Genomic DNA, 12,235 nt, shown 5'->3' with positions numbered 1-12,235 from the left:
GACAAGCAGACCTGTACTGATATATGAGCCTCTGAATTTGTAAACCATCGTAATGGACCACAGCAACCAAAAAGGGTCGGTTTACCTATTATTAATTTATATAGCACCATTAATTCCATGGTGCTTTACATTTGGGACCTAGTACAACATGTAAGCTGTGATCTGATTGGACAATTGCTCCAGTTTTTGCAGATCATGGTCACTAGTAGCCTTCAGTTATCAAAACTAATAGCCCATAACAACCAATCAGAGCTCAGCCTTGAGTTCTTACAGTGGTTATCCATTCACCAAAAGTGAATTGTAACGTTTCTATGGGTAAAATAACAAAGCTTTTCATGACAGCATGCCTGCCCATCTTCTGAACACAATGTGGTGCTTTCCTGCAAGCCCCACCTCCATAGATGGCCCTGAATGTGTCGGGGCTAGAAGTTTAGTATCAGGAATAACTATCTTGTACCTGTCCTATGCCCTAACCCCTGTTGGCAGATCATGCCTCTCATGACAATTTTACACTCAGGGCGGGGCAGGGGGGGGGGCGGGAACTTGCAGGTAAATAACCAATGTGATTGACAAACCTCATTCCATCACAGGATACTTAGACTGGTTCCTGTCACATGATAGAGGAAGCCTAAAAGTGAAATCTATTCCTATGGGCATACTTGCTTATAGCTATCTTACACATATGAACTGCTACTTTTTTTCTGAGCGTGAACAGTGCCTTCAGGTTAAGGCCACGTTATGGAAATGCTGCATTTCTGGTGGAAATTCAAGTGTTAAAAACACTGCATTTTATAGATGCAGAAAAAGTGAATGACATTCAATCTCATCCACACAGTACAGAAAAAAAAATACTGCAGTATATGCAATGACGTGCAGTATTTTTCTCTTCGACTGGGTCTTGTGATCTGCTGGGATTTATCCACTTCTGTATTTTCCAAAAGTCACAATCCTACTCCCTGTATCCGGAAATTGTCCGGGCTGCTCCACACAGGCTCCCCACCAGGAGGACACAAACTCCTCTGACGGTTACTGCTGAGGACTAGACTGGCTCCTGTCACACAGTCATAATGAAGATGACCGTGCCGACTCCTGGGCTGTATACTTACCTTACTCAATCCTCTTTCTATTTTCTCCTAAGTGATACCATGCACCAGCAGAGATGGTACTGTGTCTAGCTGTCCATGTGATGCTGTGCTGATGCATCATGGGCTTCATAGCACAGTATAGAGAAAAGTAAACCTAAGAATCAATATGGTGTGACTGCAAGAAATCTAAAGGTGCTCAGTATGATGGACAATCAGGGGTGGGAAAAGCAGATATAACAAATCAATTTTCTAGAATAGGGCTGAGCATTGTTATGACTTGGTTTTCCGCATAATAATAAATGTTTAGTAGTCCTTTGATGAAAGTGATACTTCTTAATCACAATATAATAGGTGGGATCACAGCTCAGTACATCTTGATTCATATGTGTAAATCCAGATAGAACATGAGGTGAAGGAAATACAGTTTTATGACATTTTTCTTTTTAAATAGTGCAAAAACAAAGAAGATGTTTGCTCTATAAATGAGGTTAAGGCTAGGTTCACACTTGCAGGACTTTTCTCTCCACGATTTTCGGCAGGGACTCAGATGTGAACCCAGCCTAATTCAGCTCAATTTACCATTCAAGGCATTACTGTATAATATGGTTTCATCAACTATACTTCATATGTGTGATCTCTAACCAGTGGATCCTTAGTTGTTACAGAACGTCTCCTCTCAGCATGCACAGAAAGCCATACGCCATCAGGGCATGCTGGGAGTTGTAGTTTTGTAATAACTGGAGGCCAACACTTTGGAAGAATAAGTGGAAGTAAGTAAGCTGCGTCTTAGCCACCCAAAGGCACAGCCACGGCCTAAACCGTTAGGCAAAACATAGTGTGTACAGGCCCTGCAGCTTCGAGGTAAAATATCCACTATGTAAGCAAAATACATCTAGGAGGATATACCCTCAAGCGCTGAAACTAACTGTATGGTCAGTCACAAACAATGAGAAGCTGCCTCATAATCTTCCATTATGAGTGGCTGGCTGGTGTGGCAAAGAGATTTCCAAATATGTTACTGTGCTTTAGTTAATAGAGGGGTCCAGCACTTGTAGCCCCCCTCAATTAGGCAGTGACGAGCAGCCATAAAGAGTCTATTGCTTTGGAGGACCAAATATGTCCAGATATTACATGGGCAACCCATTGTTTTTAACGGACTTCATGGCATGTTTAATTTCACTTACGGATTTTGAACACTTGCTGCCATGTTTCCCTGCTAGTTGATGGCGGTCCTACCGTGACCAGCCTCTTATCATGACCTTTCTAAGAAAGAGATTGTTGAGACTAATCTACTAGATGATTTTGAGGTTCTACTTTAATTGGTTGGACGCCACTGACGCAAAAGTGTTGTTTTTGTTTTTTTATACCTGAAACCAATGAGAATATTCACGAACTAGGACTTCAACATGACAAGATTCTCAGTGTTTTCAGCACAGTAACAAATATAGGCCATTGAAAGAAAAAAATTCTAAAAAGACCAGAATGCCTACAAGCCCTCCCGCCCCCCATATGCATTTGTGTGACTGCACTAAAATGAGGGGGTTTGTTTTGCAGAAACGCAAAATGGTTACTATATGTGACAGGAAGAAATAAAGTCATCAATGTGAACTATGAAGACCAATTTCATAAGAAATTTAATTTCATATGTGCAACTTATGGAGCTCTATCCAAAAACATGGATAGCCTATCCTAAGGGTAGGCCAATACTATTACAGTTTTTGTGAACCCCTTTAAATCACTTTGTATTGGGGAATACCTTTTTAAAATCCAAGATCATCTTTTTATCTATAAGGTGGAAGACTCTTGTTGTTTTACTTGGGTCACATGATGCTTCATTTCTTACTGAAATTACCTCTATTTTATTCAGGCCAAGGTGGTGACATGATGTCTATACCGGGAGATACAATAACCGTATGACTGATCTTAAAGACGTTTCACCACCTTCATTAACTTCAGCACTTTGCACCCTTTAACAGACCCCGCTCCAGTGATGCAGTTTGATTTTTTCCTCTAGTCCTCATTGTTTCCAATCAATATGTGCAGCCATTTTTCAGGTTTGAAATGCTAACTGGCGCTCTACTGTCAAGTGGGTGGTCTCAGGTAGGAGTAGGCAACGGGGTGTGGTTCAGCTATTCCTGACACTGGACAATCAGAAGCAGACCCTGTCAAAAATCTGAATCAAGCCCCTTTGGCTGATACCACCCACGTGACTGTAAACTGCTTTTACTAGGAGACGGTGGGGGCTAGAGGAAAAAAAAAAATCAAACTATGCTGGAATACATTGAGCGTTTATTAAAGGATGCAAAAAGCTGGAGCTGGTGGAGGTGAAGAAAAGTAATGTTTTAATGTAAAGTTGATATTTAAATTTTATGAACCATAAACCACAATGTTTACCAGCTTCAAAGCGTAGAGACTGACAGAAGTGATCCACAAACCCATAAGTCCTTTCTCCCCTTTTATATACCGTATATTGGCTCAAGGTGAGCTATAGAAAACCATTATCTTACTATAGAAACAATTTTATATCACTGATTTTATCTAACAAAGCAGAATCATCATTCATGGCAGTTATCACTGTGTTACTGATCCAAGTCTATGTCCGTCCATAGGAAGTCATTATCGGGAAAATAATTTACTCGTATCTATCAGGCCAAAATAATGCCTATCACTGGTCATTAGTCATAAACTGCGCTTTGTTGGTGTGTACCCATCATGATGCAAAGACCTAAAAATAAGAAACTGAATATACTTAGCATGCTCCAGGTGACCCTGTGACAATGGTCATTAATGTGCAAGATAAAGTAAAGCCTAGAAGTAAAGGTCATTGTATGAGCAACAGAAGAATCGGATGGTTTCTCCATAAGAAGTGTGGATCTTCTTCTTCTAGGACTCCATACGTAGTGACCTGACCTATTCCTGGACAGGAAACGTTATGAGCTCAGTTCTCCGCCTGTCTATTGGCATGAAGTAAAGTGGTCAAAGGTCCCCACTTTGAGGTTCCGGGTTTCGTGACTCTCTCTGGTGACTACGAGATAATTTTGGAAATCGAGAAGCCACTTTAGATCGACTACCTTTGCTGCTTTGTTCTCCACTGCCTTGAATATCGCTGAAAGACAGAATAAGGCATATTAATGGATAATGGGTACAAATTACTCACAAAATGACTGTAGCAAACATAACATATTCCACCAGGAGCATTATTGACCTTGGAACACGCTATTCATGGCAATTACCTTAATAATGTGACAGTCAGCAAAGTCTGACTGTAAGTGCTACATACACTTAACATATTTATGGTGCGGGCTGATGCAACAAGTAGATCTCCATGCACACTTTATTTCAGCCATAATTCACAAGAAGCTGGAGATATCACAGAAGCCTCCTCCTGTCCAAAAACTTTCACAGTTCCCATCTGTCGTGCATTTGAGAGCTATACAGAGTACCATGTTTGTTTCACCTAGATTTTTTGTAGAACAAAAAGTCGTCAAACCAGTTTGGAAAGGTTCTCCCTCCACCCCCACATCAAAACCAATCACTCATTCCCCCCAGTGTAAAATGGACACATTCAAATGAACGGTAACCTATGTAGGGATTGTAGTGTTATAGGTTGGACTTGATGGACTAATGTCTTTATCCAACCTCATCAACTATGTAACTATGTATGCAGGGATGGGTTGAGTTGGCTAAAGTGGGATATGCTGTTTATATCTTGCTTTAGTTGTTGAAGCAATCCCAAGTGAGGGTCAATTTTTATAGACCCCTAATAGAGAGTCTATAGGAAGAGATTGTCTAGGCGAAAAAGACATTTTACTTGAATAATTTGTGTATCATGACAATTCTATAGGTGAGAATACTGCAGTAAGTTTACTAGAATAAAATCACACATCACATGATATCCTGAAGACATATTGATATCCGGGTGAAGAACATAGCCTTCTTACTTCTGCATGTCACATACAAATAGAGAGTTATTCCATAAGGCATGGACTTAAGTTAAGGCACTCTCCATTCCTTTGTCTAATGTTCAGCATAGAACTTCATAGACGGTGGCCTATCCACAGCCAGTGCGGCCCAAAGCCAGAGTCAGTCCATAGAAATCACAGAACATGAGACTACTCTTAAACCTTCACTTTTATTACTATTATTAAGAAATACCCTAATTTTCTTAAAAATAAACACTACCAGCATTGCTTATAATATTGTACCAATTCTATGTTTGTGGAGATCTGACTCCCGATGGTCCCATCAGTCACATGTTCTCAGCAGCTGATACAGAGTAGAGCAGAAAGCAGACAGAGCTGTTCTCTGTGTATTGGATGCACTGAATCACTACAGCTTAGGCCCCGTTCAAATAAATGGGAGCTGAACAGCAGTACCTGTTCTGGCCACTACACAGAGAACAGCACTATCTGCTTTCGGCAACACTCTGTGTATCAGCTGCTGTAAGCAGCCGATTGGGTCTCAAACCTCCACTAATTAGATACTATAGATAGGTCATGGTTAATCAACCATCAATATTTTAAGCCCATTAAATACCTTTAACCCCTTATATGTACCAGGACGTACATGCACATAACCAACTATGGCATCTGCTCTGAAGCAGAACTGATGCACTAGCTGCCGGGTCTATGCCGGTTCACACAGCAGGTACCCGCAGCATTGCTCATGCTCAAAGAGTACTCTGATCATGGGCATTTAACCACTCAGATGCCATGGTTGCATTTGAATGGTTACTTTCACTTTCCCTATCAGGGTGAGGTTGACCACCCCACCGGAGCAGTCCTGTTACCATTGCAGCCTTCTGAAGGCTCCCAGCCCTGCCATAGCATTGTATCTATTGAAGTCTGCCTGCAGCAAGCTTCAATAGTTGCATAGTGAATATGCCATAGACTGCAATACTACTGTATGTAGGGAGTAAAAAACAAAAATGAAAAATATCTGTGTCATGTAAGGTTAAGGGTTTTTTGTGGGTTTCCTCAGGAAAGGTCTTCAGGATCAGCTGGCACCATTGTCTCTCTTGGGTGAGCTTTTCTTCTATTCCTCACTCCACTGATACCACACGACTATGTTGCGATTTGGCCACATTTGAGTAAAAGGGACTGAGCTTTAATATTACGCCCAGTCAGTATACAATATACAGAGCTGTTCTTGCTCTGCAGTGAAGAGGGTGTTCATCTGAAAACTGTGGCCTCTTTACACAGCTGATCTTTGGGGGTTGTCTGTTGTTGGACCCCCACCAACTGAATACTGATGACCTCTTCTATGAATAGGTCAACAATATCACTGTCCTGGAAAATCCCTTTACTGAAACATTACATATATATTAGTAAAGTGTAAAGCTCCATCCTTGTTGCTGGGTAAGAGTAGGGTTAAATGACTTAGCTGAAGCTTCCAGCAATAGCCTACAAAATGAAGTGCAATCCATGCTGGGGATTTGTATGAGCAGTATGCAGAGAGTGATGGGCAATGATGCTCTAGTTAGCGGCCTCCTAATTAAAGAGGTTTCATTACATGATGAAGTACATTAGCCACACATCCCTGCTGGGCATCTTATAGCTGCTTCTGATCCTACATGAATGATTTTCTATATGTGTGCTAGAAAACAAGATCATCCTTTATTCTGGACAAGAATTATTCACGTTTAATATAGAAATATACAGGGAGGATCTAGACAATGATGGGGGTGAAGGGTGATCACATAGCTCGCTACAGCTGGTTTTACTATCAAAATAAGTTTATTCATGGTGTACATGCACTTTACTAATAACCCCTACAATAGCCAAATCCCTGGACCAAATTTGGGGATTTTTGTTGTTGAAAACTAAGCCAATAAATAGGTGATGTGAAACTATACTGGACAGTCTAAAGATGGATTCGATTTATTGTTTAACAACTACTGTGATAAATTGAGTACAGTTTAAGGCTGTCTAGTGTGGCACTTGGATGTTTACCCTGCCCTCTCATGTTATCACATTGGGGCAGATTTACTAATCCTGGTAAATTCCCTGTGTTAGTCCATTGATAACAACAGCACAGATCTGCCACCCAATATCCTGTTTGTCCATTCCTTACAACAGTCTCGTGTTTTGTCGAGCTTTACAGCAGCCTGTGTCCCTTACAATATCACATTTTACATTAGCCTGTATTTTGTGATGCCTTATGGGCAACTGTATATTGCACAGTTTAGCTTTCTTTTACACACAGTTGTGTTGTGCTTTGTTCTAATACGTTATGCTGCACTTTTTTCATTAAAAAGACAAGAAACAAAGCCAATGGAAGACACCTTCAGTTTTTATCATTGTTGAAACATAAAAATTGAATGTCTCCTGTCTACTAGTTTTAATGTCTGTTGTTCTGATCCATCTGTATAACACAAGGTGGGTGTGAAACCAGCCTTACAGACATGTATTCTGTCACACTCCTGGTGAATGGTATTACTTGCAATATTGCATTATATGTATCCATGATAGGACGCGTTTATATCTAGATGGACAGAGTGACTACACTGGGGTTGAGCACCTTACATCTTATTCTCAATGTTAATTATATAGAGTACTGCATATAGGATTGACACACAATGCTTGCAGGGAAATTCCACTGAAAAATTCTCTCCTGTTCTTTTTCTTGCTGCTTCTATATAATATATGTTAGACTCATTCCATTGCTTGTGAACAGTGTGAATCCTGTCGGTGTAACAGGTTTTCTACTCAAGTCTGAGACAATATTTTGTAATTCTTGTACAATACAGGTTTGCACAGTGGGACAGAATATCCCATCCCAGTAACTGCTGATGATTACACTGGCTCCTATCGCACAGAATGAAGGAGATGACAGTACAGCCTCCATGACTGTATACCTATGCTGTCTTAGATTACTTTGGAGAATATACATAAGTTAATATACCGTATATACCTGAGTATAAGCTGAGTTTTTCAGCACAGTTTTTGTGCTGAAAAAGCCCCCCTCAGCTTATACTCGAGTCAAGCAAAAAAAAATTAAAAATTTTGACCAGCCGCAATAGTAATGTATAGAATCTCCCATAAAATAATGAAAAAAAAAAAGCTTTAAAAAAAATATAATAAAAAAATAAAATAAATAAAAGTTCTAAATACCTCCTTTCCCTAGAATACATATAAAAGTAGAAAATTACTGTGAAACACATACACATTAGGTATCTCTGTGTCTGAAAGTGCCCGGACTACTGAATATAGGGGATCTGCAGTGCTCCTGTTCCGTCTGGAAGGGTTTAATAGGAGCACTGCAGACTGAATTCCAGGTGAGAGAAAAAACCCTCAGTCCTCAAGCTCAGGGAAGGGGCAGACAGACATCCAAAACACCCCCTCCCCTTTCCCAGCACCCAGCAACTACTGCACCCTAAAACTCCGACCATTTTAATTTTTGAAATTTTCCAGTAGCTGCTGCATTTCCCTCCCTCGGCTTATACTTGAGTCAATAAGTTTTTGTGGTAAAATTAGGGGCCTCGGCTTATATTCGGGTCGGCTTATACTTGAGTATATATGGTATATACGTATATATTGCCCCCACACATTAGTGCCCTTTGTCAATCACCGCAATGGCCTACACAGTGCAAAGGATAACTATATAGGTCCAGATAGCAGGTTTCTGTAGTCTGAGTTTGGATCACAATCTAGTAGCTGAATAACCTTGATACAAAGAGAAATTTTACAGTAAACCTATGTATACTGTACATAAAGCATACAATGTTGTACTACAGCAATGGAGCATGCGATGAGATTAAAAACTCTGCACTTCTCATCTGGCTTATGTGTCATTTTGATTGAATATTGATTATCACTAAGATCTCTATTTTTCACTATATGATGGATGGAAATTGCCCCCCGTCACCGCGGATATTACCTATGTAAAATGGTCTTGCTCTTCCATCCACATATACGTCTATAATGCTGCATACACTTGAACCCAGATGATTAACCTCTGTCTCTTCTTTCTCTCGACATCAAAGAGGGCTGTTAACCAGCACCACTGCGCTCCTTGCACATGCCGGGAATACGCGGACTCCATGCTGAGAGATGGCCTGTTCTTAGAGTAATTGTTATTTTGATTTCCAAGAATTTCTGTCCGATGTACGATTCTGAATACAAATTCATGTAAATTGATTTTCCCATAATGTGTGCTTTTTGTAGTTAATCTTTAAAATACAATTTCACTCCCTTTCGCTGTTGACTTCCCAACTGGTGTTTTGTGTAGTTTTTGTTGTTTTTTTTCTTTTTTTAAGACTGTGCCTATAATTACCTCTATAATTGCAGACATTAGATTTTTTTTTCTATCATGTCTCTGCAAACACTGCTCATTTTATACAACCTCATTGATGTTCAAAATAATCTACTAGAAAATAAAGACTGAATAGCCAACAAAACCACAGACTGTGTACTGTAAAGACACAAGGACATCTGGGAATAGAACTGGTTTATGGTCATGTTTTACACTTTATGTCCACAATGTAATATAATACACTATTACAATTTGGTTTATGGGGCCCCAGCTAAAGAAAATGAGAGAGGGAAATTCTCTACATTTAAAAAGTGAAGCACAAAATTCAAACTGAGTCCACTCGTGACTTTTTGGTAAACATTTAGCAATTTCATCTTTTTTGCATATACCTGTAACCGTCTATGCTGGGTTTGTTTTTTTTTGTATCTCTGATTTTATATATTATTTACATGTATTTATACTGTTTTTGTCCACCATTGTGAAGTTTATGAAGCACTTATGTATATTTGCAGTCTTTGTTTTTACCATTTTAAAGGGGCTCTATCAGCAAAATCATGCTGCTAGAGCCCCACATATGCGTGCATAGCCTTTAAAAAGGCTATTCAGGCACTGTAAAAGTTAAATTAAACTACCCCCCCGTTTTAAAATAATAACTTAGAAAAGAATCTTCTCTACTTACGGAACGTGCGCCCTGGGCGGGCATTCAGGGTGCGCCGTCTTCTTCTTCCCCGCCTCTTCTTCCTCTGTCGTCTTCGGGTCCCGTCCTCCTCCGGCGCTTGCTCGCGGACACTGATAAAAAAAAAAATAGCCCGGGCGCATGCGCAGTAGCACGCGGCTTCTACTACGGCTACTGCGCATGCGCACGGGCTGTTTTTTTTTATCAGTGTCCGCGAGCAAGCGCCGGAGGAGGACGGGACCCGAAGACGACAGAGGAAGAAGAGGCGGGGAAGAAGAAGACGGCGCACCCTGAATACCCGCCCAGGGCGCACGTTCCGTAAGTAGAGAAGATTCTTTTCTAAGTTATTATTTTAAAACGGGGGGGTAGTTTAATTTAACTTTTACAGTGCCTGAATAGCCTTTTTAAAGGCTATGCACGCATATGTGGGGCTCTAGCAGCATGATTTTGCTGATAGAGCCCCTTTAAGGCAGCCACCTGAGGGTAAACACCTATTACAGAAAAAAATATTGTATGGATAATAGGTATTGCTGGAATCTCGCTATATCTCCCCCAGGTTTTTAACTTGTGTGTGGTCCAGGGCGGATCTTGAGTAGGGCTCAGCCCAGATGTGAGTCTTTGGTTCAGTACTGAGCCAGAAAAAGGCTGCAGATCCTGCACTCCAATGCAGATCCAGGAAATGAGGAGGCGTCTGGGTCTGTCCTGTATCCCTGAGTTCAGTGAGACCAATTTGTGCTTGTGTTTTACCTTGTGGCTGGTAGTAAGCCACACATATAGTTAGGTTATTATTGCCATTTTGTTAGTTGCTCAGACGAGCAAGAATTTATTTTTGCCTGACGTTAAAGCTGCATTTTGTTTTGCTCATTTTTGCCTGAAGTGAAGGTTTATTTATTTTCCTGATTTTTTTAAATAAACCAATTTTCTGCACAGATGTGTCCCTGACTTGCCTGTTTGGGTCTGCACCACTGCTTCTACCAAGCTAAGGGGGCGTTCACACTACCGTTGATGTCCGCGGCTATTGTCCGTATAAGATTTTAGCAACGGACAATAGCTGGTCCGTTTTCAATTTCCATTCATTTCAATGGGATTTTATCTTGTTTTCTTTAGTGTCAGTTTACAGCCATGTCCGTTTTTTCAAGCGGACAAAAAAATCCTACATGCAGGACTTTTCTGTCCATTTGAAAAAACAGACAGCAAGTGTCCGTTATTTTTTAACGCTGAGGTCTATGGGCAACGACATATAACGGACAGTAACTGATAGCCAAAATCGGACACTAACTACTTACTAATAAACTAACTGATACTAATTAACATCAGTTAGCATCAGTTAATGTCTGTTATGATAAATGTCCATTTTTTTGCTTTTAAACAGACATAACGGATTCCAACGGTAGTGTGAACCCTGCAGTTTATATGCCGACTTATATTTTCATGGTTACAAACTACAAAGACCGCATAATCCAGTCCTGAAGACTTGCTCTGGTCTACTTTTTGCAAAAGTGCCACCCTTAATTTTAGCAAGAAGTAGAAAATAGGTGGAAGTCAGCATGATGAGAATACCACGGGGTTGTCATGTAGTCTGTAATACCTGGATCACCTAGGTCTATGCAGAAAATTTCAACACAAAACCTAAAGGGTACAATATATAGCACAAAGACTGGGGTAGTGTCTGATGGACACAGTTCAGTAATTTTTAGTACATGTGTAATTAAAAATGAAAAATAATTAGAACTGTTGTAGGCTAAGGCCCTAAGCGGTGGGCTGCAGCAGTAATGCATTGTGGTTTTTCCACTACTTTTCAAAAAGCCCGCAGAGGTTTCTTCTGTGGGCTGCGTCCGTTATATTTATAGGGAAATCGCCAGCGTTTCCATAGGTATAACTGACATGCTGCAATTTCCAAAACAATAAAATATAAAAACCAAGACTATTTTGACTATTTCCCAGCATCTTAAGCTCATATAGGGCATTCAGTATCTGTGATCCCCTGATTATCAAAGACACGTGTTGATATTGTGATGTACATATGTGATTATACAGGTTACCTTTGTAATAAAACAGAATTGCTGTTTTATTACAGATTTCTTTTATTATATATTTTTTACTATGCTACATACAGGCACCTAAACAGAACCGATATAACGAGGAACTAGAGTAACTTATTTATTATTGCTAAAAAATAGTCTAGTAATAAATTTCTGAGCTGCGTTTTCCTCTTGGCTTT

The 12,235-nt window shown here is 40.1% G+C and overlaps 1 protein-coding gene across 1 annotated transcript in view; it reads right to left on the bottom strand.

Moving 5' to 3' along the window:
- Window positions 1-3,538: 3,538 nt before the first annotated feature.
- SNX29 (sorting nexin 29) overlaps window positions 3,539-12,235 on the bottom strand; it is a 412,861-nt gene continuing 404,164 nt past the window's right edge. The window contains exon 21 of the mRNA XM_075285780.1: window positions 3,539-4,191. Coding sequence (XP_075141881.1) covers window positions 4,062-4,191 — 130 coding nt within the window. The 3' untranslated portion in view covers window positions 3,539-4,061. The remainder of the gene's footprint in view (window positions 4,192-12,235) is intronic.

Source organism: Leptodactylus fuscus, chromosome 8 (genome assembly GCF_031893055.1).
Source record: "Leptodactylus fuscus isolate aLepFus1 chromosome 8, aLepFus1.hap2, whole genome shotgun sequence".
Classification (NCBI taxonomy): Eukaryota; Metazoa; Chordata; class Amphibia; order Anura; family Leptodactylidae; genus Leptodactylus; species Leptodactylus fuscus.
This window is presented reverse-complemented; position numbering and strand designations above follow the sequence as displayed.